A 26,268-nucleotide genomic window follows, 5' to 3' on the forward strand; every position below is an offset into this window, starting at 1 on the left:
TCCAACCCAGATTTTAGGGATGACTCCAACCCTCCTCAAGTTTGGTTAGCTTTGTTGGGATGGGTTGGCTCAATCCTTAATCTTTGTTTGGTTGGAGGAATTGGGATATGAAATGGATGGCAGATTCATTCCGTTAGTGGATCCCACGTGTCATTCTCCTCTCTCTCCATTTCCTCCTTTCTTCTTCCTCTAGCGGCGTCGCCTGAAGCTCCTCTTCCTCCAGCGGCATCGCCTGAAGCTCCGCCGCGGGCGCGAGCCGCCGCGGGCGAGCTCTGCCGCCGCGGGGGGCAGTTGAGGCATCTCCCCGCGAGCTCCGGCGGGATGCAATTGGCAGCGTGAGGGGAAGCAGAGTCCACATGAGGCCGGCGGCGAGAGTAACGGCGGGGAGGCGGGTCGGAGATGCGTAGGGGCGGCGGCCGCCTACGTCGAGCCTTGCGGGAGGGGCGTCGCCCCCATCGAGCCAGCGTAGCTCCTTGGTCCGGCCAGCCGAGAAGGCACCAGGGGAGAAAGGGCGGGCCGCCGGCGAGAGGGGAGAGGGAGTAGTGGCCGGGACGAAGAAGATGACGAGGACGGACGAGACGGACGCGGACGGACCCGGATGGGTTCGCTCCGTCCCTCGAAATTTGACGGGGGAGCGAACCCGCATCTTGGGTGAATATTCTTTTCTGGAGCCGCTCCGCTCCCTCCACCTCTCATCCAAACAGACTAAAAGTGGGTTGGCTCCAACCGGGTTCGCTCCGCACCTCCAACCAAACACAATCTCCTATAGTTTCCCTGATCCAACGAAAGATTTGCGTCGAGTAGCCTAGTGTCTCAGGCGGCCCAAGTTCTTTCGCAGCCCAGCAACTCATCCCGGAGGTTTTTTTTTTGTGACTAACTCATCCCGGAGGTTGGGGTCGGCCTGTCTCTGCATCGCACCATTCACCCCTAGCGCCACCTGCCGGTTTGCTCAACTTGCCCGACTTCTCCCAAACCTAAGCGAGCTACAGTGGCGGCGAGCGGCCGACAAGCGAGGTCACGATGGGGCGAGGTTGCCGAACGGTTGGAGGCGCATGAGAGCGGGCGCGCGGCGCGGCGTTTCCGGCTGCTCGGCGTCCAGGCGGCCCGCAGCCAGCGGCCGGCGCTAGCCGCTCAGGCGCCCAGGCGCCCAGGGGCCAGGGCCACTAGCACGACAGCTGATGGCCGGACGGTCGGCCGCAAAAGTAGCAAGCCAGCAGACCACCATCAGCAAGCAGTAAGGTCAATTATTCAATTTGATTCTATCTTCCCCAATCGGGTAGTCTTGCAATACACATCCATTTTTCTGCTAAAATCAAACACATTGACTTAAGAGATTATTTATGTCCCAATATCATTATATAAACTAAATTACTAAATGAAGAGGAACAGGACAAGAAGATCCTTTTTTTCTCGTGCTCCTACGCCTGTAACTGCACCCAACCTTCTGCCAACCTCTTGATGAAGTTGAGCAACAAGTAGAGCCAGAGTGTAGTATAGTCTGAAATAATAGCATCAAGTAGAGCTGGCAATGTGGATGCCGATAATTTAGAAACAGAAGGTTCAAGTTTTTATTGAGTTTTTCGTACAATTAGACTTAACGGTTGGAGATATAATCTAAATCATGCAATTTAAGAACTTTGTAGCTACTGCTATTGTAACTATTAGTATGTGGATTAGTTTAAGTGCTCCAAACACTTAGATAAGTGGCCCTAGACGTGAAAAACTGTCAGCTCCGCCACTGGTCCTTGGCATTTTAAATCAAATCCCCTCTTCATGTGATCACGGTGACGGAGTTAAATTTGAACGCACTCATATAGCTGATAGCTTCCCGCATAAGCCCCAAACACACTGACCAAAATGCAAAAACTTCCACCTTTTCCTAGACGGCCCATGCCTCCCAAGATTAAGCCCAGTCCATTCTATTTTCCAGGTGGTCTGCAACTTCCAAGTGGGCCGAATCGAGCAAGAGCGCCGTGTGCTGGCGATCTGTGCCTCCCGCTCGCCGCCGACGACTGACGCGAACGAGCGCTCGCTCCCGACTCATGGTCGCCGCGGGCGCCGCCAAGGCCACGGCGGCGGCCGTCTCCTCCGCGGTGTTCCGGGGCAACCAGGAGCTCACCCGCCTCGCGCGGTCGGGGCAGCTGGCGGCGGCGCGGCGCCTGTTCGACTCCATGCCCCGCCGCAACACCGTCACCTACAACGCCATGCTCTCCGCGCTGGCGCGCCACCGGCGGATCGACGAGGCCCGGGCCCTCTTCGACGGGATGCCCAGCAGGAACAGCGTCTCCTGGAACGCGATGATCGCGGCGTGCTCGGACCACGGCCGCGTCGCGGACGCCCGGAGCCTGTTCGACGCGATGCCCGGCCGGGACGACTTCTCCTGGACGCTCATGGTCTCCTGCTACGCGCGCGCGGGGGAGCTCGAGCTCGCTAGGGACGTGCTCGACCGCATGCCTAGCGACAAGTGCACGGCGTGCTACAATGCCATGATCTCTGGGTACGCCAAGAACGGCAGGTTCGACGATGCGGTGAAGCTGCTGAAGGAGATGCCAGCCCCGGACCTGGTTTCTTGGAACTCGGCGCTGGCCGGTCTTACCCAGAGTGGAGAAATGGTCCGTGCAGTGCAATTCTTTGACGAAATGGTGGAGAAGGACAAGGTGTCCTGGAACTTGATGCTGGAGGGGTATGTGCGAGCTGGGGATTTGGATGGGGCCTCTACCTTCTTTGCAAGGATTGAATCACCTAATGTCATTTCTTGGGTGACCTTGCTGAATGGATATTGCCGGGCAGGGAGGATCAGTGATGCCAGAAAATTGTTCGACAGAATGCCTGAGCGAAACATTGTGGCTTGGAACGTGATGCTTGAAGGGTATGTGAGGCTCTCTCTCATGGAGGAGGCCAGTAAGCTGTTCGAGGAGATGCCAGATAAGAACTCTATCTCATGGACAACTATAATAAGTGGATTGGCACGTGCTGGGAAACTCCAAGAAGCAAAGGATCTTCTCGATAAGATGCCTTTCAACTGTGTCGCAGCGAAGACTGCACTCATGCATGGCTATTTACAGAGCAAGATGGTTGGTGATGCTCGTCAGATTTTTGATGGAATTGAGGTGCGCGATGCAGTGTGCTGGAATACGATGATATCTGGTTATGTCCAGTGTGGAATGCTTGAAGAGGCCATGTTGTTGTTCCAGCAAATGCCGAATAAGGATATGGTTTCTTGGAACACCATGATTGCTGGCTATGCTCAGGGTGGTCAAATGCGCAAGGCAGTCAGTATTTTCAGGAGGATGAATAGGAGAAATACAGTGTCTTGGAATTCAGTTATATCTGGATTTGTTCAGAATGGACTCTTTGTTGATGCACTCAACCATTTCATGCTCATGAGAAGGGACACAAAGCTGGCTGATTGGTCTACTTATGCAAGCTGTCTCAGCGCATGTGCAAACCTGGCTGCTTTGCAAGTTGGGAGGCAATTCCACAGTCTTCTTGTTAGGAGTGGGTATATCAACGATTCATTTGCTGGAAATGCTTTGATTTCCACATATGCAAAGTGTGGAAGGATATTGGAAGCAAAACAAATATTTGATGAGATGGTGGGCAAGGATATTGTTTCATGGAATGCGTTGATTGATGGCCATGCTTCTAACGGTCACGGGAACGAGGCAATCTCAGTATTCCGGGAAATGGAAGCCAAGAATATCAGACCTGATGAGGTCACGTTTGTTGGTATCTTGTCGGCTTGCAGTCATGCTGGATTGATTGATGAAGGACTGAAGTTTTTTAACTCAATGGGAAAGGATTACTCAGTAAACCCTGTGGCTGAGCACTATGCTTGCATGGCAGACCTGCTTGGAAGAGCTGGGAGACTGAACGAGGCATTTGAACTTGTGCAAGGAATGCAGATCAAACCCAACGCTGGGGTGTGGGGTGCCTTGCTTGGAGCATGCCGGCTGCACAAAAACGATGAGCTAGCACGATTGGCTGCTGAGAAGTTATTTGAATTGGAACCTAACAAGACCTCAAATTATGTGCTGCTGTCAAATATCAGTGCTGAGGCAGGCAAGTGGGATGAAGCTGAAAAGGTGAGGGCTTCAATTAAAGAAAAGGGAGTGCATAAGCCACCTGGTTTAGCTGGATCCACATAGACCTTCTCATTCAATGAATTTGCGCTATGTTTTCACTCATTTATGGAACTTGAGCATACAGACAGGTTATTTAAGGCTGCTGTCTGAAGTCTGAACTAGACTCTTGCGTTTTTGCACCCTGGTTGCTGGTTGGACTCCCATGCCAATGAGGAAGTTATACAGCGGGAGGACAGCAGTGTTTTCTGTTTTTGCAGAACTTTATAAAACCAAGTCCCAGTAGTTCTCTTTCCAGTGCCTGCCGGGTCAAGCTTCTGCTTGCACTGTCTTACAGCATTCGTTCCAGTGGGCTGCTGACTTCCCGTTCTTGTTAAGCCAGGAGAGCCTCAGATTTCTTGTTATTAAGCTGCCATCTCTGTGTCCTCTGAGCCGCGGTCCGAAGACTAACACAAAACTGAAATCTGAGACCTGGAAAGCACATGATCATACATTGTCACTCTTCTCATATCTCCTGAAACACCGGATCCATCCTCGGAAACAGAAAGTATGCACAAACCAAGGGCTAAGCAACTTGAGCTAACGTTTGCAATTTCCCATTTACTCTAGTACTGCTGCTCCTTGCCATGAACATTTCACATTGGCATGCTTTTGCTCACTATCCTGGTGCTTTGCTTCTGCAATCGCCTTTTCCAAAACGACTTTCTGTACACGCCTGTATAGCTTTGCCTTGAATTGTTTCAGTTTTGCTTCTGAGTTCTGAGCCGTGTCATGAATTTTCGTTCTTTTTTTTCATCTGAGAGGAATGTCATGAACTGTATAGCGTTGGAGTAGAGGATTGTTTTTTTTTCTTTCTTTTTTCTGATCTGAGAGTTGAGGATTGCAGCTTGCCTCTCTGTTTCGGAGGGGATGATATATACGTGTTATGCTAATCAGGTCAGGCCCGACCCACCTAAGGAGACAGGTCGGCCCAATCCATCAACCTAAAGCCCAAATTCAAAGCGGGTCTGGACCCGCTTACGCGGCCGTCGATCCGCCAACCCGTTCGAACCGCCGGGACAAGCCCGAAACCCTTCGTCCTGCCAGCGCCGCTTTCTCATTCCCACTCCGACTCCGAGCCCCAAAACCCTAGACCCCCTCGCCGCCGCCGCCATGATCACCGGCGGCCAGAGCTTCGTCTCCGCGCCGCCGGCCTTCTCGGCCGACGGCCGCCTCCTCCTCGTCTGCTCCGGCCGCACCGTCTCCGTCTTCAGCACCGCCACCGCCATGCTGGTAAGCCCCGCCCCGCGCGGCCGCCGCCTGCGTCCGCTTAACGAATTGGTGGTGGGGGGTTGTGACCGTTGCCTCACCGCGACCCTGTGGTTTCCGTGTCGCAGGTGTCGGAGCTGGAGGGGCACGAGGGGGACGTCACCGCCGTGGTGGTGGTGCCGCCGCCGGCTGGTGCGGCTGCGACCCCGGCGGCCAAGCTCGCGAGCAACTGCTGGACCGCGGGGCTCGACGGCGTGCTCATATACTGGGACTTCGTGGCGGCGGAGGCCGTGCGGAAGGTCCAGGTCGGACTCCCCGTCCACTCCATGGTAAGCTCAAGCTGCTGCCTCAGCAATTTCGTAGCTCTGGTTATTATTGGTCTTTATGCTGAGCTGAGTGAATTTGAGATTAAATATGCCAATTTGCATGCTTATGTTTTGATTCTGTGTGCACAGGTGATTCCTAACATATGTAGGACCTCAAAAGGAGCTGAGGTGTCGACTCCCTTTGCATTTGTCTCTGTCGAAGATACAAGTAAGCCAGTTAATGAACCAAAAGCTCTGCGTGGGCAGATGAGAATTTATGACCTGACGAAGGGGCGTAAAGTGGGTTATCTCCTGGCTGAGGTGAGGTTTTTCAGCTTTATACCTTCTCTGATCATTGTTAATTTTCCGACCACTTTCCACATGAATAACTATTAGAATTTTGATGTACTTTATATGGACAGTTATGCTTGGAATAGTAATTCGCTTGAATAGCTATGAAATTTGCCTTTAATCTTGGTATGTAAATTGGAAATGATTAAAATTTTCAATTGGAAAGTACAGAATTTTGTTTTTTTATCAGTACAGAATTTTTTGAAGATGTGTTGCTGTTGAATTTTTTTTCAGTGTTTGAAACTTACTTCTATGCACTATTTACTCTAATTTAAGCAGACAAGGAAACCAGAAAAGATTGTTGCAAGTAGTTCTGGGGAATTCTTGGGCATTACAAATAAAAGAAAGCTCCATATCTGGAGAATACCAACGAAAGATTTCAAGCATGATAAGATTAGGAAGATAAAGCTCCGGCACACTAAAAACCTGACCACTCTGGCTTTCCATCCAAGCGAGGGAATTGTGGCTGCTGGTGATGTAACAGGGAGGATCTTGATTTGGAGAGGTTTTGGAAATGCAAAGTTCTCTGAAAGTAGTGCAAAGTCGAAGGTGGATGAAGGAAGGGATGGTGTTAGGGGCAATGATGATGCAGACACTTGCACGACATGGCATTGGCATTCAAGCAGAGTGAGGTTTCTCAAATTTTCCTCTGATGGAGCATACTTGTTCTCAGGTTTGGCTTACTGATTCATTTACCTTCTATCTACATCAGTTTAATTCGGTCTTTTCCTGGAACATCTGTAATGATGGCCTGATTTTTTTTTGGCTTTATAATTCTCAGACAAATTTTCTGTTTTGTAGGTGGTTTGGAGGGAGTTATTGTTGTATGGCAGTTAGATACTGGAAAGAGAAGATATAAACCGCGTCTGGGGTCTCCTCTTTTGTTCTTTGTAGATTCTCCAGATTCTTCCATTTCCTGTGTAAGTGTCCTTCTGTTAGCTTCCTTTACCCAATGCCTTTTCTCTGCAGAGCAAATTATATTGTTGATTTATGAAGTTTTAGGATCTGTATTCAAATGGAAGTTTAGTGAATCATGTTTCAGTCTTGCGCAGAAATTATGTCGCTAATCGATTAAAATCAAAATAATAATTCAAATTTTGAGACCAGCGCATCTCCTAGTATAGATGGAAATACATCAACAAATTTGTCCTATGGTCATGCGTGGATCTCATACTGTTATCACTGTCACTCCTTGTTTTCTTACGTATTATAGTATAGAAACATAAAATCAAGTTCCCTCCACTTTAGTTCCTGAGTTTGCCCAAGACCATATTCTAGTTAAACCTATATCTATGCTTAATGACTGGGGAAATTTACTCTGCATTTGTGGTACTAGTTCAAATAATCATTTGATACTCCCTACTTTTTCTTTTGTTGTACAAATATGGGTATAATGACTAATTTAAGTCTCATCATATGAGGAAACCTATCTAATAAAGAAAGTTGTTTGTGTGTCTATCCGCATGGCAGCGTAAGCTAGTGCTAACTATGCAGTGACATAACATAAAGGTATGGTGGTATGCGTTAGTATAAAGAACTGGTTGCATAATGTTGTTAGAGCTGACAGTGAGGTAAACTAGAGTCCTGCTTTTGATTTGTAATTGTCCAAGCACGAGGAGGATTCATAATGGTTCGCTGGTGTGGGACTGGTTCAGTCACTCATGAATGCTTCAAGCTACATCTTTGATATGCTCTGTTGGATTTCCCTGTCCACTGTTTGAATGATGGCTGATGTTGTTCGCTTTCTAGGTGTCATGTACAAATAACCAAGTGTATCTCCTAAAAATGCCTAATATGGAGGTCATGAGATCTATTGCTGGAATTAAGGTTTGTAACTTGAAAAATGTGCAGCTTTTTTCCTTCAAGAGTATGCAATTAAATATCATTGCTAGTTCTGGTTTCCAACTCTCCATATTTCTGATGTATACTAATTTAATTGTATGGTCTTGATCTCACGATTATCCTTTTCTATATTCATCTCTTTAGCTGCCAACTGCTTCCCCGAGCTTGGGTGGATCTGATCGGGTTGTGTACGGATTTGATTATACTAATAAACTTGTTGCTATACCGACGGAAGATTACTGCATACAGTTCTACAATCTGTTCGAGAACACTGAGGTTTCAGAGGTAAGCAATCAACCTAACAGAGGAATTTCAATTGTTTACTCAGTCCTCCTTTGGGCAGTGTATCGATTGATGAGTGGTTAGCACGATGAACATTTTATAGTGCAACTAATCCCAGTATTGTTAACCTTTTCAGTTGCAAGTATGTGAGAGGAATTTTCAGCCTGTTGACGATATCACGGTAAGATGCCATGTACCTTTCTGTATATTTCTAGTCCTGTACTGTGTACTCACTTTACCTTCTTTTTATTTCCCCTTTTCCTTTTCTTTGTTTCTGTTCTCGGTTTATTATGTTCCAAACATTTCACACTACTATATGCTGCTTTACAATTTTTTTTGTTACTTACCTTTATGCTGTATTTGATACACTTTCTACATAGTCTTAACTGTCCTGAATATCTTTTGTTTGCATTTTCGTGATAAAAAAAAACTAGTTACCATTGCTGCTTGAATAATTTGTTGTTCTTGTTTGGTATTCAGAATTTAACTTTAGTTTTTGACATGTTCCATTTTTTTTCTTGGCTACAGATGTACATTTCCTTAGTTTCATTGTCAATAGATGGCAGTTTGATGTGCACTGTGGACGTCAAGCTTCCTGAAGAAGAATTAGGTGGTCTTGTTACACTGAAGTTCTGGAATCATGGGTCTAGTGCAGGAAATTATTTTTTGTCCACTGTCATTTATGAGCCTCACAGGTTGGTTCATGTTTATAAGGCTTCTGATAAATACAAAATGAATGTATGAAACTATTTTCTCTAACTTTTATATTTAATCTTTCATGCAGTGATGCTGGGGTTTCTGCTGTCGCTTTCCGTCCAGGAAGAAATATGGCTGTGAGCTCTTCTTTTGGTGGTAACTTCAAGGTGTGCATGTCTGTTATCTTTGAGAGGATGCCCTGTTTCCTTATTTCATAAAGCATGTCTGTGATCTTTGAGAGGATGCCATGATTCCTTATTTCGTAAGTTTTATTGTTCGGTTTTATAGGTTTGGGTCCAGAGTTTGTCTTCACAATCAAGCAATGAAAGAAATTATGCTGGTTGGAGATGCCAATCGGTTGGCTCTTACAAGTGAGTTACTCTGTTTACCTTTGAGCAATACCTATTGATATGGTTAAAATTTATCTTAAGCAGATTTGTAAACCTTTTACATAACCACACAATTAGTATGCCAGCATTCAATTTTTTATTTTATTACTATGTGAAGCAGATAATATTCTGAGCAATTGGAATTTTGCAGGAAGAAACCTATGACAGCAGCAGCCTTCTCAGCCGATGGATCTGTTCTTGCAGTTGCAGCTGAGAGTGTCATCACATTGTGGGATCCTGATAGCAATGCACTTGTTGGTGTAATTGCAGAAACACTATCGGTATCTGATTAGACCTTGACTTGTGTTGTATGTTTTGCCTCTGCTTTAAAACAGCAGTTTGATGTGTGTCAATTATTGTATTTGCAGCCAATTACAAATCTTTCTTTTGTTGGGACATCGGTGTTTTTGATGTCTCTGTGCCAGAGTTCAAGACCAGAGGTTACTGTATGGAATGTTTCAAATCTTTCCATGCAGTGGGCTTACAGCATTTATGCCGAAGGTACAAAACTACGTTGGCAACACAATTTGTGCTATCTAGACTTAGCAAGGCCAAAATACTATGCATGCTCTACTTCTTACTGTGCATTTTGCTTTGTCCTATTGGGATTTGGGGAAAATACAATTTGTAGTTCTGGTGCTTGGGTATGGATCAGTTCCCTGGTCATGATTGCAGAGGCACATAAGTTGAATCTGACAGCCTTGTTACAGTAATTGTTGCTCTTTATTTGTCTAATTAAGTTCCAGCATGATCATCATGGTGAATCTGGCCTGCTTAAAGGCTGCCGTATTACATTGTAGTAGCTCATTTCCACTGCTATCACATTTGAATGCTGCTACTGTTGTAATACTTATCTCTGTGCGAGTCCTCTTTATCAACATTATCAAATGTTGTTTGACAATTGGGTTTGTGAAAACTAATTTCTGGTCAATGAGCAAGCACATTTGATCTTGTTCTCATATTGATGTTTTATTTTTACAGCTGCATGCTGTTCGCCAGATGGGAATGAATTTGCGGTTCTTACTCTTCTGAGCTGTCCTGATGGAGGAACATCGACGGAGCAAAATGGAGCGATTCTACTTTTTAATGCAGAAAGCCCGAACCCTGTTGCCTCCTGGTCGGTAAAGAAAGTATGTCCATTTGACTTTTTGACTTGTCATATCACTTGTTTTTGCTTTGGAGTATTGCTCCATTGGATATACTTAAGGAACTGATATTTATTCTTTTTAATATTCTCATGTTTATACTTGCATTGTTGGATAGCACAGTGTGCTTAGTTGCCTATTCCTTTAGTTCTCCAATAAAATTTATGTTCGTTTGTTTCCTTCTGCATGTATTATTAGATAGCACACAATGGACTGAGGAACCATAATAACTCTCAACTTTGGTTGATCTCACTTTTTCCAGGCAAGGGGTGGCAGCATTTCTTTTGTGAAGGGTGACGTCTCTTCGAAAGATAAAGAGACAATGTTGCTGGTTTATGTAAATGGTTCTCATGAATATGTCATCTTTGATCCCCGGAAGAGAGAAGAGTTGGTCGTTAGCAGGAACATAGACAAGAAGGTTCAAGCTGAGGAACTTGGTGAGTGTGTTGCATGGGTTGTTACATTGTTCCTGGACGCATTCTTTTATACTCTACTGCCACGTATTCACATCTTCTCTACAATCCTTGCTACTATTGTCGCTTGTTATATGTTATGATTTTCTGATGAGGTTCTGGAAAATGTTTGATCTGTAACTAGCAAAAAATGGCTGTGTTGTCCCATTTCCTTTCAACTTCAAAACATTGTGTAAAAGCACTGACCCTCTTGTCTGTTTTTTTTTTCAGCACTAATCGGCTACGCATCTATCTACGGAGAGCTTCCAAAGCTGGAGTCAAAGAAAGAGGTTTCAGATGTTCCATTTATCCCTTCAGACAGGCCTTGGGAGACCATATTCAGTGGCTCGTCACATGTTCTTCCGCCCCTCACAAAACTATGTTCAGCTTTCTTGTCATCATTGCTCGAGAAGAGACCAGTCGCAAATGAGTGAGACACCCCAAAGTTTTGTCCCATCATACCCATTGCAAAATGGCAATGCAGAAAGAACTCCACTGACTTAGACGCAACAAAGGTGATCGGTCCATGCTGGAATGCAGAAGCTACTCATGTGGAGATCCTGGGTGGTGCTGTTGAGCCGTGAGCACGGGCTAGCATCGGCTGAAACCAAGCCCGTTTTGTAGTGGTACCAAGTGATTGGCAACCTACTGATCCGTAGCAGTTTTGTTTCCTTGACAGCTTCACATGTAAGCCAGACAACCAAACTGGCAATTTTTTGTGTGATATGATGTCTGCAGCTTGTTCCATGTCTTCGCTAGCTTGTTCCATTTCTTTTCACTGTGGTAGTGTAGCTCGGTCCAAGTAGCAGCTTATATTTTTGTCAATGTGTTCATGGGCCAGAAAAAAGGCCACTTGCAAAAGTTTATGTTGTATAAGTGGACACGAACATTGCATGGCCTAACTGAACTATCACCCAGATGGATCAACCGTGTTCAACTGTCAACCAGCTGCCTGCAACGAGCAGCAGCTAGGAGGCGAGTAGGAGAGGCAACACTGGAGCATGCCCTTCTCCTGACAGGTCCCCTACAAACCCCTACCTAAAACCTCGTCACGGCGTCCTATACATACGGCCTCGCCGCCGCGCACAACCACGCCGTGCCAAGAAGCCAACCCACACGGACAGTCCGGCAATGGACCACCACCGTCGTCGCCGCTGCTGGCCCGCCGCCACTGTCGCAGCGACGCTCTGCCTTGTCCTCGCGCTCGGCGGGAGGAGCGGCGCCGCGGCGAGGCCGCTGAGGCGCCTGCACGCGGCGGAGGGGAGCACGGAGTCCGCGGCGTCGGAGGCGGTGCTCGACGTGACGGCGGCCGAGGCGCCGGAGGCCACCAGGTGGGCCGGAGCCGCCGGGGGCGAGGAGGGCCAGGACGATCTCGGCGCGGGGAAGTGGCTGCCGCTGCCCATGCCGATGCCGATGCCGGCGGGGAGCGCGCTGGCGGGCGGGCTGCGGTTCCCGCCGGTGTCGTTCCCGCTGTCCGGCGCGTCCATGCCGTGGCTCCCCGGCGCGCCGCCCGCGTTCGCCGGGATGCCGGCGCTCGTGCCCCCGTACGTGGGCGCCACGCGGCAGGAGCAGCTCAGCCTGTGGGCGTCGCTGTTCAACCCGTTCCAGGTAAGGCCGAGGGTGCCCGGCGCTCTGAGCGGCGAGACGGCGGCGGCGGGGACCGGCGCCCCGGCCATCGCCAGCGGCGGGAAGGCCGCCGAGGGGGCGACCATGGACGTGCCCGCCGCCGTCGCCGCGCAGGTCGCCCAGTCCAAGTGGGGCGTCTTCTCGGGCAACATCGATCGCCGCAACTAGATAGCTCATGGCTAGTCATGTGGCGAAATAAGCCGATTAGCTTAGTAGATGAAAAAAATGGTAGACTAATTAAGGAAAATGTTAGTAGCATACTAAACTTTTTGCAGTTTGAGCAAAATGTTTGTATCAAGGAGCAGTCGAGAGAGTTAGAGAAGGTTGTTGTCTATTCATTTCCGTGATGTTCTTTAAACTCGATATGTGTACTAAATTCAGTGTCAGTTTCATGAAGATTTTTTTTTCTACAAAAGTACGGTGATATTTGTTTCCATTTCAGTTTCAGTACATACAGTATTCGCGATCCAATCTGAGGGGGTCGTAACAGTAAATTCCATGCGATGCAGGGTCCCATGCGCAAAACGTCCCTCCGGTGCCGCGCTGGGATCAACCTGGGCCGCACGTTCCGATCGCACGGTCAGGGAAGACCCAGTTCGTTTGACCCAGGTCAGGTCAGTGGCCCATCCCACGTGGCGGTCGCCGGCTTCCTCCGCCAGTCCGCCGCCGCCGCCGCCGCCACGCGGCGGCGCCTCCCGCTCCCGAGGGCGTCCACTGACGGAATGAGTGGCTGGACTGGAGGCAGGGTCATCTCCCGATTACCAGCTCCTCCTAATGCAGGAGGATTCGTAGCATGAGTCCATCTGCTTTGTTTCTAAAAGATTTTAAAAAACACTTTGACTGCTAATTAAATATATTAAATAAAGATAGTTTACAAAACTAACTTCAGAATCTTTGTGCTAGTAAATCTGAAGAATCTAATGAGGTCTTTGACCACATTATTAGATGATGATTACTGTAGCATCACTTTAGCCAATCATCAATTAATTACCGTCATTTGATTAATCGCGAAAAGTTACACCCATCTGTAAAGAGATTTTGCAAATAAATTTAATTTAGCAATCCATGCATACAAGATTTCCTCCTAGAAAAATCCTAGAACAGAGAAATCAAACAAGACCATTATTACTGCCTCCAATCGCCAAGATGCTATGCTTCCAAGAACACCTGGTCGGCTGTGCTTTCCAAGAAATTCAGCACCGAAAGACTAGAGTTAGCCATCATAAGAGCATGGCTAATAATAGCGCCAAGTGTTTTGCTATAAGCTAAGTAACAAGAGCCAAGTTATATAATAATTAGGCTTTTACTTGTCTTCAAATATTTTTTATTATTATATGGTTCCATTCTCTTTCCTATTGTACTCATATAGATCTTTATTAGGACCCACTATTACGTATGCATCCGTGCCCAATTTGGTGCTTAACTAGGAGCCAAGCTCTCTTCTCTCTCCTCCCTTCCCCCTTCCACATCATCAAAATTACTGACTAGCTTGGCTATAAGTTTATTATTATACCTGCTCTAAGCTGCCCATTTCTGCTTGGATGAGGTATGGACTGAACAGGGAATTACTTTCTCTCAGTGAAGCCATCTACCTGTTTCTGTCAACCACCCAGCTTCTCTGCTCACCTTATTCTCTCAAACAAAACTGCCCAGAAGCTTTCCAAAGAATCATGAAGACTAGCCAAAGCAACCAGCACTGATCATCCCCTAACTGAATCACAATTAGGCACATCAATATTTTCTAGCACAAACCTTGAACCTCATGCATGGTCATCCTAGGACTACGAAAGATTCTTCTACTTAGTAAATTTCCTTCAGAATATGATGGAAAATCATTTTCCAATCTCCAACAACTAATAACATAATATGACGAAAATCATTTTCATCAAATTAATGCGTCATCCAGCAAGCTTGTCACGCATGATTCTGATGTAGAAACCGCTGGCACCTTTATGTCAGTGTACAGGAGTTAAGTGAGGTAGCCAAGATGCTAGCAGATCAGGTATGGTTAGCCAGGGGAGGGATGTGAGCCACAAGACAAGAAGGTTGTAGCCGTCAGAGCAAAGGCGGCGACCCTGAGCCTCAGGAGGGCTCCTGCTGCTGCGTTCCCTGCCTCTCATCTGATGGGCTGAGAACACTCTGACGCCATGGAATGGAGCTCGCTCGGTTCTCTGGTGCAAGTAGAGGCCCCAGATGGAGAATAAAATATGTGGCCAGGGATCCCGAGGATCTGTTTTGAGGCCACGGCTGTTATGAATTTCTGATGATGAAGGGCGGCATGAGATCCCATGCCAGACTTTTCCTTTCTTCTTCCTTTTTGGACTTTCTATCTTGGAATAAAATATTCCTTCTCACTTTCTTGGAGAATTCATTGCCTTTTCATTTTGTTTTTTTTTCATGTGTTAGTCATGGTTGGCTTGTGTCGAAGAAAAAAAGAGACTAGGGTTCATGTCTCATTTCAAATTTGAAAGAGGATGGTTGATTAGAGATGGTTTCTACGATATGGTTGTAAACATTTGGCAATCAGACGTTTCGGGACGTACACCCCTTGAGAGATGGCAGAATAAAATATGCAGGCTCAGACAACATCTCAGAGGCTGGGCTAAGCATGCAGCAGAAACATAGAAAAGAAAAGAAGAAGCTTTTAGCTCTTTTAGAAAATTTAGATAAAAAGGCCAAGTTGGCACCTCTTTCTAATCAAGAAATTAATTATAAACACTACCTAAAAGAGATATTAGTCCTTCTTTTGAGAGAAGAAGAGATCAAATGGTACGAGAGAGCTAAGGTTAAAACTCTTCTGGAGGGAGACGATAATACTAGGTTCTCCCATCTAGTTGCTAATGGTAAACACCGAAAACAACACATTTATAAACTTGAAAATGATCAAGGGGTTGTTATTGGTGATGATCAGCTTAAAAGCCATATCACTCAGTTTTATAAAAACCTCTTTGGGACTCCAGACATGTCGGAGATTACACTTATGGAAAATCAAATCTTGGATATTCCACAAGTTTCCCAAGAGGAGAATGATGTGCTCATCAGCGAATTCACAGAAACTAAAGTAAAAGATGCTATGTTCCAGATGGAACATAATAAGGCACCTGGTCCTGATGGTTTTCCAATGGAATTTTATCAAGTCTTCTGGAACTTAATTAAGGACGACCTTATGGCTCTTTTTACGGATTTCCACAAAGAGGAATTAAACCTCTATAGCTTGAATTTTGGGATCATCACGCTAATTCCTAAAGTTTAGGAAGCTACTAAAATTCAACAATATAGGACGATCTGTGTCCTCAATGTCAGCTTCAAAATTTTTACCAAAGTTGGCACGAATAGGTTGAATAAGGTAGCTTAGACGGTGGTGAGTCCTACGCAGACTGCCTTTATGCCAGGCAGGAATATCATGGAGGGTGTCGTTATTCTACATGAGACTATCCATGAACTGCATACCAAAAAGCGTGATGGGGTCGTTTTCAAAATTGATTTTGAAAAGACCTACGATAAGGTTAAGTGGTCATTCCTTCAGCAAACTCTACGCATAAAAGGTTTCTCTCCTAAATAGTGTAGATGGATTGAAGGAATGGTGACTCGCGGGAGTGTGGGAATCAAAGTTAATGACGATATTGGTCCCTACTTCCAAACGAAGAGAGGGCTCCGTCAGGGAGATCCGATGTCACCTATCTTATTTAACATTGCGGCTGATATGTTGGCTCTCCTGATTAAAAGAGCAAAGGTCGATGGTCAAATAAGAGGTGTCATTCCTCATCTTTTAGATGATGGCTTGTCGATTTTGCAATATGCTAATGACACTATCATCTTTTTAGATCATGACTTGGAACAAGCAAAGAATCTCAAACTTTTGCTATGTGCCTTCGAATAGTTATCCGGTCTAAAGATTAATTTCCACAAGAGTGAAATCTTCTGCTATGGTGCAGCAAAACAAATGGAGGATATTTATACCGATCTCTTTGGTTGTAACGCAGGAGAATACCCTTTCAGATATCTGGGGATTCCAATGCACCATAGACAACTCCTTAATTCTGAATGGAGTAAAGTTGAAGATCGTTTTGAGAAAAAGCTATCCTACTGGAAAGTAAAGTACCTATCTTATGGTGGACGTTTGGTTCTACTAAACTTGGTACTTAGTAACCTACTTATGTTTATGATGTCTTTTTTTGAGATCCCCAAAGGGGTGCTCAAGAATCTTGACCATTTTAGATTAAGAGTTTTTTTGGCAAGGATCTTCGGATAAGCATAAGCATCACCTTGCCAAATGGGACATCTTGTGCCGTCCTAAAGAACAGGGGGGACTTGGGATCTTAAATTTACAGTTGCAGAATAAATATTTACTGTCAAAATAGTTTGTAAATTTGCTAAACACCTATGGTTTGTGGCAAAATCTACTAACTAATAAATACCTAAGATCTAAGTCGCTCTCTCAGGTCAAGGCCAAACCTTGCGACTCTCATTTCTGGAGAGGACTGATGAAAATAAAAGATGAGGTGTTGGCTAAAAGCTCCTTTCAAATTAAAGATGGGAGCAAGACTAGGTTCTGGGAGGATACGTGGGCAGGTCAGGAGCCTTTCAAAGTTTGTTATCCATCAATCTATAATATTGTGCGTGACCCTCATGCAACGGTGGCCAAAGTAATGGCTACGAGACTCCTCAATTTATCTTTCAGAAGGGCATTGGTGGATAACAAACTTGTCGAATGGCACAATCTGGTAGCACAGATCGCCCATGTTGATTTGGTGGATGGGTTAGATAGTTTTAGGTGGAACTTGACCAAATTCGGGTTTTTATAGTTCGATCTTTCTATCTGCATCTTATTGATACACATCCGCCATTTAGACATAAGTTGATCTGGAAGTTGAAGATTTCTCTAAAAATTAAGATTTTCTTCTGGCTTTTACAAAGGGGAGTGATTTTAACTAAAGACAACCTCGCTAAGAAAAACTGGACGGGAAGCCAAAAATGTTGTGGGTGTAACAGTAATGAGAATATCAAACACATTTTCCTGGATTGTCCTTATGCGAGAATAGTCTGGAGGATTATCTTTTATGCTACAGGCTTGATGCCACCTAGATCGATTCGCCATATGTTTGACTCGTGGCTTTCTAATCAATCTAAAAATATTAGGAACTTGATTTGGGTGGGGGTCGCTGCTGTTTGCTGGGCCATTTGGAGATGTCGAAATGATATTATTTTTAACAAAATTAAAGTTAATTCGATTTTGCAGGTTATCTTCAGGGGAACGTACTGGTTACGGTTCTGGGCGCAGCTGCAGCGTGAGGAGCATGCTAAGAACACACTCTCCGTGATGAGCAGAAACATAGAGATCATTGCTATGGAGCTAGTCAAGGGAGGGTGGAAGCATAATTATCGTTTGCTTTAGTTTTTTGTCTAGTTTACAGACTGGCGGTGTTTTTCTTCCTTTGTAAACGTTGTAATAATCGGCTGTGTACGTACACGTATGTAGAGGCCGGATTTATAATCCTTGTTCTTAAAAAAATGTCTCATCAACAAATCCTTGGCATATGTATGATATCAGATAGCTTCTTAAAGTTTCCGTGACTTCAAATCTTGTGACCTTTTTGTCGGGCACGCATCTTGGCGCATTACTTTGATGAGAACTTCGGAATATAAAAGAGGCTGATTGGTTATCAATTGCTCTTTCTTTTTGAATCGCCAAAAGTTCTATTAGAAGTACGAAAGAGAAAAAAAATGGTAAAAAACTTGCAGAAAAAACAGAAATAAAGAAAGAAAAATAGACATTGCTTCAAGATTACACCTCACTCGAGAATCTGACATACCTGAAAACCACATACTCATGATTTTTTTTCTCCAATTACTGTTTCAGCAAACAAAAAAGAGCTATACAAAATGTGTCGGTGTCCTGACTCGGGGTCCAGATCCCAACTAGTAAATGTTGCGTGTTTCCTCGTCCTAAATGTTGATGCAAGAGGCAACACAGTAACGCACGGGTTTCTCCTGGTTCCGGCCGCGGAGCCGTACGTCCAGCAAGAGGGTGTGCGAGGGCACTGTATTATCTTGCACCCGGTATGCTTGTAGTAGGGGGTACAAGCGAGGCGAGAGAGGGAGGAAGGCTCCCAAGTCTCTGCTAGAAGAGGGGTTGAGCGTGTCGAGTAGCGATGTTAGGGCTAGGAGCGAGTGTGTGCTCTGTGAGAGGTGTAATGCCTAGAGAGCCGACCGACCCCCTTAAGGGAAGCCCGCCTCCTCCTTTTATAGACATAAGGAGGGACGGGTACATGTATAGGGAATCGCAGAAGTCGTGGTTTCTCCCCGAGCTGTGGGGATACAACAGTCAATTACTGTGGGAAGTACACTGTGGGGTATGACGTCGGGTGTAGTGGTCGTCCTGGGCATCGTCCTTGACCTCGCGGAGATCGCGCCGGCGTCCTGTCAATCCCAGCAGGCAGCGTGGTCGTCGCTGTAGGGTGTACGGTTCTCCAGATGTGGCGTAGTGGCGTTCCGTGGGCCCTGCAGGTTAGAGTGTTGCATATATACGAGCACCAGCGGTAGCAGGGCGCGTGGCAGTCCCGGACCCCCAGGACAAAGGGTTGGCGTGCGCACTAAGGAGGTCCGGGAGTCACACGGAGATCCCGGACCCCTCGAGGGGGGAGGTCCGGGCCCCCGGCTGCTAGCGCCGGGCGTCCCTCTTCGGGGGGCACGTGGCAACGCCGGACCCCTTCCCAAGCAGGGGGCGGGCCCGGGGCTATACGTGTGGTGACGTGGAGTCCGGACAGCCAGAGTTGGCAGAACAGCGACGGGAGCAGTGCCGAGCCCGTCTCGTCCCGCGTCGTAGGTTCCACAGTGTTGCCACAACGTCCGGGATGGCGGGTCCTCACTCGTGCACACCCGGGAAGAACTTCCCGGTCGATCACCCATCCCCAAATTTCTCCGGGCCAAGCACGCTTAACCTCGGAGTTTTTTGGATACTGGCTTCCGAAAAAGAAGTTGCAACTTGTTGGTATGAGTATCCTATTAATCCTATTAAGCACTGGGCCGGGGTGTCACATGCTCACCCTCTTAAGAGACCGACGTCCTCGTCGGTCAATCCCAAGCTAGGAACGTCCTCTCTTGGCCACGTCCCGTACGTCTAGTGCCAGCAGCCCATGTGCCACGTCCGTGCGTCCAGTGCCAACGGTCCCTGTGCCACGTCCGTGCGTCCAGTGCCAACGGTGCATCCCAGATGCCCGCGCACTGACCCGCCACGCGCCCGTGCACATGCCGGTGGCATCTGCGCCCCCACGCGCTCATGCTCATGCCTCCGCACTTATGACCGTACTGCCCGTGAAACCGCGAGAGTCGGCGAGAGTCGGCCCTGATACCATTCTGTAACGTCCCGCCTCCCCGAGGCCGGGCCCGCTTACATCTGCCTGCTTTCTAGGACATAGATTGTCTTCACAGACCAACACCAGTCTTTTCTGCACACTTCGTTCTCACTCGTGCACACCCGGGAAGAACTTCCCGGTCGATCACCCATCCCCAAATTTCTCCGGGCCAAGCACGCTTAACCTCGGAGTTTTTTGGAGACCGGCTTCCGGAAAAGAAGTTGCAACTTGTTGGTATGAGTATCCTATTAAGCCCTGGGCCGGGGTGTCACAGAGGCCGTGGGCCTTCGTGGGCGCAGTTGCCTAACGTGTGTTTGTATTTTTAGGATGATCTTAGTACCCTAATTAGAGTGTCCCTAATCGTGTTACCCGACAAAATGCAAACAAAACAAGACTGCAAAGTTCAAGCCCTGCCTGTGCCCATGATCTGAAGTTCTGAACACCACGGAGAGCGAGAGAGGTGAGGTCACATCACATCCTGCAATAAATCGAGTGCTCCAAACAAATTCGCAGTGGATAGAATTCTGTTCTCCTTTCGTGGGTCCAGGCCGCAATACGATCGGATCTTTGTTAAGCTCCTGCTGCAGCACAGTAGAACAGGAGGGGCATCGATCGCATTGAGATCTGGATGCTCGGATCACGCGTGGTTTTCTTTCTCTCCGGGTAGAACAGGGCATGGAGCACAGTTGTGCAGTAGATGGGATGGGCTCGCCGCCGCAGGAGTGGAACCTGTCAAAGATGCATGGACGCAACGCCGCTGACTGGTTCTTCAGGCGTGTGGCTGCGTGATGAGTGCGTGTGAGTGAGTTGGAGTGAGATGGACGTGACGCTAATCTGTTTTTAGTTCAGGGATCCGGTGCCACACGCACAGTCAGGCCGACGACGATGAGGCCGAGAGGTGGCAGGATGCTAGCTAGCAATTAGCAAATCTTCGCAACCGCGACGCACACAAGTGCTCAAATCCATTGTAGCATGAGTTTTTTTTAATTTCGAACGAACGTATATAATCTTTGTCGATTTTAATTCTATGATCAAAACTATGTGTTGATCCAACTTTCAACTTTCATGAGATTCGGGCACAGTTCCTCTGCAGTCGACTGCAGACTGCAGAGTGACAGAGTGTGTATGTTGGTGTCTACATTCGACGGCAGAGGATCTCAACCTATGAGATTCTAGTGGTGTGTTACGTTCTCGTGCGTGTGCGTGTGCGTGTGCGTGTGTGTGTTTTCAAAGAAAAATACTATGTTTGATTTTGGTGGCGGCAAGTTGGGGGCTGTGCTGTGCATGTATAATGGCTGCGCGATAACCATTCCCGGTCGCTCTCCGGTCTACCCTTGTGCCCCCGGCCGAATCCAGTTCGCTCCTTCTCGCCGCACCGCGCACTGTTCCTGCACCAGCTTGGCCTCCTTTTAAAGGCCGCCGCGCCCTGCTTCCCCTGCTTGCCAGCAACTTCCCAATTCCCTCAACCACCCCTTCCTCCTCACCTGCTTCTTCTACCGATCAGCGATCATCAGCTCCCACAGGCCACAGGCCACAGGCCACAGGCACCACACTACTAGAGAGAGAGAGAAGAAGAAGAAGGTGAAGGAGGCTCTGCAGATTTATTTCTGGCCGCAGCAAAATTCAGCTCAGAAGCCGGCAGGACGAACAGTCAGGTTCTTGTTTCTTCTGTACTTTCTCTGTCCATCTCCAGATTCCCTTTTCTTTTCCCTGTCTTTTCGGTTCTCTGTACGTCGTTCTGTCTGCACTTGTCAAAACGGATATGCTTCTCTATCCGTACCGGAGGAGCTTCCTCCCCTCTCGTCCACACATTTTTACTGCTCATGGGTCCTCCTTTGCTCGTCCTCTGTTAATTGCATGCTCATCATCTCCTGCTGCCTCGTTTATCTGCAGGTTCAGTCAGAGCTTCAGGTAGATGAATACGCTTTGTAGATTAGTGTATTATTCGTACTGCACTTTTGGTTTTCATTTGATCCTCGAAATTCAGTCGCCACTGTGCGATCAATCTGAGGCTGCGTTTAGTTCTAAAAAAAATTGCGTAGTATATGTCACATCGATTTTTCGGACACATGCATGGAATATTAAATTCAGTTGAAAAAATAACTAATTACATAGTCTAACTGATTCCTACTAGATAAATCTAATGATACTAATTAATTTATAATTAGATATTAATTATCAAATAACATCGAAATGTGCTACCGTAGCCAAATTCAAACTTTTTCACCAACAAAACACGGCCTGAATGAGTAGGCTTGTCTGCATGTCTGATCACTCTGCAGCAGCTGCAAACCTGACAGGGTTTCTTGTGTTCCTCCTTGCAGCGATCGAGCCGGCAGCGTGCGGCGTGTTCCGTGGGATGCCCGCGGCGGCGCCGGCGATCTGAGCCATGAACCAGTACGTCCCTGATTGGAGCAGCAGCATGGGGGAAGCCTTCGCGACATTGAAGTGCGTTCTGGTCGTCCATGGCTTCCTCCGTTTCTCGCTCTTGGATGAATCCGTTGGTGGCTGATCGATGCGGTGGTTCTTGTGGAACGTGTGGTTGCAGCGGCGACGACGAGGGGCTCATGGAGCTGCTGTGGTGCAACGGCCACGTGGTCATGCAGAGCCAGGCGCCGGGGAAGCCGACGAGGCCCGAGAAGGTTGCTGCGGCGGCGGCGGCGGTGGTGCAAGACGACGAGGCGGCGGCGTGGTTCCAGTACCCGGCGGAGGACGCGCTCGAGAGGGACCTCTTCACGGAGCTCTTCGGGGAGGAGCAGGCGGAGTGCGCGGCCCACCGGAGCGCGATGATGACGCCGCCGCCGCGGGAGAAGGCGTGCCCGGGGGACCTCGGAGACGTCTCGCACGCCGCCGCGGCGAGGGCGGCCGCCGGCGGCGAGTGCGCGGCGACCACGACGGAGGCCGTCGTCGAGTCGTCCATGCTGACGGTCGGGTCGAGCTTCTGCGGGAGCAACCACGTGCAGACACCGCGCGCCCGCGCCGGCGCGCCGCCGCCGGGGGCCGCTGGGAAGTCCGGCGGCAGGGCCCGCGACGCGGCGACGGTGACCTCGTCGTCGATGCGGCCGCCGTCCTGCACCACCAGGACCGGGCAGCCAGGCGCCACCGCCCACCGCAGCGGCAAGCGGAATAAGCCGAGCGACGCCGCGGAGACCGAGGTACGCGCTCCGGTGCCTGATCGCCATCTTTGCCGCGGCGCAACCTCCATCTTCCCTGCCGGATCAATCGATGACGCGGCCGCGAATGCAGGACGCGGAGTTCCAGTCCGCCGACGCGACGTGCGAGCCGGCGCAGAAGCTGACGACGGCCAAGCGGCGGCGCGCCGCCGAAGTGCACAACCTCTCGGAGCGGGTAGGCTGCGAACCTTCCAGGAACTTCCATTTCGTTCGTCTGTGACGGTTCCCGCCATTGCTAACTGTTATCTGAACCCCGATGCAGAGACGAAGGGACAGGATCAACGAGAGGATGAAGACCCTGCAGGAGCTCATTCCCCACTGCAACAAAGTAAACACATGTGGATTTGGAACTCTGCTCTTGTATCTCACCTCCTTGGCGATCTCATCTCATACTCTTTCTTGCGTCGAATCGAATTCTTCCTTCAGACGGACAAGGCGTCGATGCTGGACGAGGCGATCGAGTACCTCAAGTCGCTGCAGCTCCAGCTGCAGGTGAGTACTTACTACCCTCTTAAGATGTTCGTAATTGCTTAAGAACTAGACCTCGATGTGTGACGTGTCGCGGTGCAGATGATGTGGATGGGCGGCGGGATGGCGGCGGCAGCGCCGGTGATGTTCCCGGCGGGGGTGCACCAGTACATGCAGCGGATGGTGGCCCCTTCCCACGTGGCGTCCATGCCAAGGATGCCGTTCATGGCGCCGCCGGCCGTGCAGAGCCCGCCGGGGGCCGACCCCTACGCGCGCTACCTCGCCGTCGACCACCTGCAGCCGCCGCCGCCGCCGGCGGCGGCGGCCCCCATGGTACCACCCATACGCCGCTGGACTTCTGCCACGATGCATGCACGTATGCCTCCGCTGTTTCCTGAGAGATTTCAGCAGCATTACCTGCAGGGGATGGGCTTCTACCAGCAGCAGCAGCAGCAGCAGCAGAGCCCGGCGCCGCCACCGCCGCCGCCACCCGCCGTGCCGGCCAGCAGCCTGCCAGCGGCGACTGCACGGACGTCGCCACCCGACGGCACCCTGCACAAGAAATACGGTACGCGACATTGCACAAAAAATCAAATTCGGCAGTCAAGAGAATGTGATCTTGCTGGTGTGAAAACCTGTCGCCGTCGGGAGGCTCTTTTATGCTCCAAAACAGTTTCCTGCTCACACTCAACCACATGCATTGCATCCATCCTTGGATAGCTCTACAATAATCTAAAACAATACAGTTGTTCTTGTTCATCACTGACTTGACTTTTCCTATCCTTGAACTTGATTTTCAGAAAACTGTGGCAAGCCTGAGATCCAGTGTATCACCAGCTGATGGGGATTCTGATTCTACATGTTTGTGTAGTTAGTAATAGTACTGATGCTGTAAGGTTAAGGCTTGACTGGGATCTATATATATAACTAGTCATAGATAAATTTGAGATTTGTTCAATCCCTTGACTGATCAAGTCATTTCTTACGCGTTTGATAGGCAGTGTAGTAATTCGATCGGCGATTGAGATTTGCCAAGTCACGCGATTCTTTCTCGCGATATATGCAAAAATGTTGATATGTACTGAATGGTGTTGTGTTCCACAACTGGTTGACCATGTCATGGTTAGTCTATGATTAGATTGTTTACCCAAATTGTTTCAGAGATCATTTGGGAAAATGTAAGTTTGGATTCAGACGACACTGTAACTAGTTGGCCCAAGAGAACGATTTGAAGCTGGTGTAGAAAGGTTGGCCAGGATGCCTATGTTGGAAAACTAGTTCTTTTACCTTAACCCAGGTTTATCGTCTAACACTGATGCATACCACTAAATATGAACCTCACACTCCTAAACCAGTTTGTTTTTTATTTATTCCAACAAAAGTAGTTGGACATGGATGACATACCAAGTCTTTTCCAGTTTCCAAGAAGAGAGGAGCCTTGCCAATCATTTCTCTGAGCTCATCATCATCCATCAACTCTTCCAGATTACCTTTTCTTCTTTTTGGGAAAAAAATAAATTTGCTACTGTGTTACTCGTATGGGACACTAAACATCTAGTATAGCCTTGTGCTGAGCTCATGGGCCATTCAGATCATCAGATGGATGTGGCATTCCTGTAATCCTGTCTGCCGATGAGTGACAGGAACGGTGACCACAGTTGAGCTAATGCAGGCATCATGCATGTGCTCTATGATCATAATCACCACAGGTGACCAGTGCCTGAATCATGGCTCTATTTCTTAGCAGTTGCAGATCAATGGCAGGCAGTAACCCGAGAAAGATAAACAATGCGATTTACTATTCGGAAAATACCTCTCTTTACTATTTTAACAGCTCCAAGAGTTGGGAACTTTTCAGATTCTAGGAGATCAACTAGGCAGTTGGTAAATATTTCCTTTCACCAAGAAGCAAATAATAATTACAACATGAAGTGAAGTGTGCTTATGTTTTGTTTTGGGGGCAAAAAAGAAAGTGTGGTTGGGATCAGATCACTATCACCTACAGTACCCTCCTGCCCCGCAAAATCTAAACTCCGAACTTTGCACACAGCTTCCCAGATTTGGTCTTAATAATTTGGCCCTGTTCACCTGACCCGGAGACCGTTCATCTATCTGTCGCTGTATTCCATTCCATTCTCGCGGCACAAATCATGGACGGGCCTCGCCCTCATCATCTGGCATGAGTCTCTTTATCCTGAAGATTATTCCTCTTCATTTTTCTTCCCTGCTATGGTTGCTGGCAATGGTTTCACAGTACCTAGAAACCGCTGATCGTGAGTTCATGCCTGAACCTGAAGCAAAATAGTTGCCTGACCTGATGACGAACTGACCAGTTGGTGTCTCCTGTTCCTAACCTGATCAGGAAGCAGAATGTGCTGATGGCATGCTCTCACTCACTCTTCAGGCATCTTGCAGACAGGGAATTACCGCGCTGCGAGGAGAGTCTACCGGTCAGCATCTTGCAGACAGGGAATTCCGAGCTCCAAGATAGATCCTCCCGAGCGGTCTCAGTCAGGAAAACAAAAGAAGGCAGCAAGCCAAGGATGAAGGATGCATGCATCTCCCCAAAGCGGCTGCAGTCATTCTCCTCAACCCATCTGCTGAAGAGCGGCGACGGCTTGCTGCATGATCAGTTGACCTTTTTTTCTTGCCTGTGTCTGGGTGTAATTGCTTGCGATTGCTTGTTGCGATGAGAGTTGAGATGGATAGGGATTGGCAGCGGCTGGTAAGCGGCAGCAAGCGACAGGAGGCAGCATCAATGGCTGCTCTAGATGAGTCTGGACCAGCGCCGTGTGCCCGTGTCCATGTCAAGCATAAGGATTTCAACGGGGATGTTCAATGGACCAGGCAGGCA

General features: G+C 48.1%; 4 protein-coding genes across 7 annotated transcripts; all 4 read left to right on the forward strand.

The window, feature by feature from the left end:
- The first annotated feature begins 1,969 nt into the window (after positions 1-1,969).
- On the forward strand, positions 1,970-11,550 carry LOC120666896 (WD repeat-containing protein 75-like). 2 transcript variants are annotated; one of them, XM_039946880.1, is made up of 16 exons: positions 1,970-5,354; positions 5,459-5,659; positions 5,786-5,956; positions 6,266-6,659; positions 6,788-6,906; positions 7,736-7,813; positions 7,973-8,113; positions 8,247-8,291; positions 8,639-8,805; positions 8,895-8,973; positions 9,095-9,177; positions 9,347-9,476; positions 9,564-9,696; positions 10,177-10,325; positions 10,603-10,777; positions 11,024-11,550. In XM_039946880.1, the coding sequence occupies exons 1-16, from the start codon at positions 5,235-5,237 to the stop codon at positions 11,224-11,226; spliced, it is 2,388 nt and encodes a 795-aa protein (XP_039802814.1). In that variant the 5' UTR covers positions 1,970-5,234; the 3' UTR covers positions 11,227-11,550. The 2 variants fall into 2 exon arrangements, 1 of the variants encoding a protein (XP_039802814.1); XR_005671929.1 differs by having other exon boundaries at positions 5,151-5,354; positions 10,177-10,312.
- Positions 2,009-4,817, forward strand: LOC120666897 (pentatricopeptide repeat-containing protein At4g02750-like). Its single transcript, XM_039946881.1, has one exon. It carries the CDS (start codon positions 2,043-2,045, stop codon positions 4,146-4,148), a length of 2,106 nt encoding a protein of 701 aa, XP_039802815.1. The 5' UTR covers positions 2,009-2,042; the 3' UTR covers positions 4,149-4,817.
- Positions 11,551-11,895: 345 nt separating the features above from the next.
- Positions 11,896-12,789, forward strand: LOC120666898. Its single transcript, XM_039946882.1, has one exon. The coding sequence runs from the start codon at positions 11,924-11,926 to the stop codon at positions 12,584-12,586; it is 663 nt and encodes a 220-aa protein (XP_039802816.1). The 5' UTR covers positions 11,896-11,923; the 3' UTR covers positions 12,587-12,789.
- An 8,323-nt stretch (positions 12,790-21,112) lies between these two features.
- On the forward strand, positions 21,113-24,596 carry LOC120666899 (transcription factor PHYTOCHROME INTERACTING FACTOR-LIKE 13-like). Of its 3 annotated transcripts, XM_039946885.1 has the most exons (9): positions 21,113-21,428; positions 22,098-22,221; positions 22,322-22,928; positions 23,020-23,121; positions 23,209-23,274; positions 23,373-23,438; positions 23,517-23,747; positions 23,826-23,982; positions 24,215-24,596. In XM_039946885.1, exons 2-9 carry the CDS (start codon positions 22,163-22,165, stop codon positions 24,253-24,255), a joined length of 1,329 nt encoding a protein of 442 aa, XP_039802819.1. In that variant the 5' UTR covers positions 21,113-21,428; positions 22,098-22,162; the 3' UTR covers positions 24,256-24,596. The 3 variants fall into 3 exon arrangements, with proteins under 3 accessions (XP_039802819.1, XP_039802817.1, XP_039802818.1); XM_039946883.1 differs by having other exon boundaries at positions 23,517-23,982; XM_039946884.1 differs by having other exon boundaries at positions 22,098-22,170; positions 23,517-23,982.
- Positions 24,597-26,268: the final 1,672 nt, after the last annotated feature.

The sequence above is a fragment of the Panicum virgatum genome, chromosome 3N (genome assembly GCF_016808335.1).
Source record: "Panicum virgatum strain AP13 chromosome 3N, P.virgatum_v5, whole genome shotgun sequence".
NCBI lineage: Eukaryota > Viridiplantae > Streptophyta > Magnoliopsida > Poales > Poaceae > Panicum > Panicum virgatum.

Excerpts from the sequence above, each read along its gene's own strand:
- LOC120666897 (XM_039946881.1), top strand. The coding sequence starts at position 2,043 with ATGGTCGCCGCGGGCGCCGCCAAGGCCACGGCGGCGGCCGTCTCCTCC.
- LOC120666896 (XM_039946880.1), top strand. The coding sequence starts at position 5,235 with ATGATCACCGGCGGCCAGAGCTTCGTCTCCGCGCCGCCGGCCTTCTCG. Across the intron at positions 6,660-6,787 it reads TGGAGCATACTTGTTCTCAG|GTGGTTTGGAGGGAGTTATT; the intron begins GTTTGGCTTACT and ends TCTGTTTTGTAG. Across the intron at positions 10,326-10,602 it reads CCTCCTGGTCGGTAAAGAAA|GCAAGGGGTGGCAGCATTTC; the intron begins GTATGTCCATTT and ends CACTTTTTCCAG.
- LOC120666898 (XM_039946882.1), top strand. The coding sequence starts at position 11,924 with ATGGACCACCACCGTCGTCGCCGCTGCTGGCCCGCCGCCACTGTCGCA.
- LOC120666899 (XM_039946883.1), top strand. The coding sequence starts at position 22,163 with ATGAACCAGTACGTCCCTGATTGGAGCAGCAGCATGGGGGAAGCCTTC. Across the intron at positions 23,122-23,208 it reads TGCACAACCTCTCGGAGCGG|AGACGAAGGGACAGGATCAA; the intron begins GTAGGCTGCGAA and ends ACCCCGATGCAG. Across the intron at positions 23,275-23,372 it reads TCATTCCCCACTGCAACAAA|ACGGACAAGGCGTCGATGCT; the intron begins GTAAACACATGT and ends TTCTTCCTTCAG.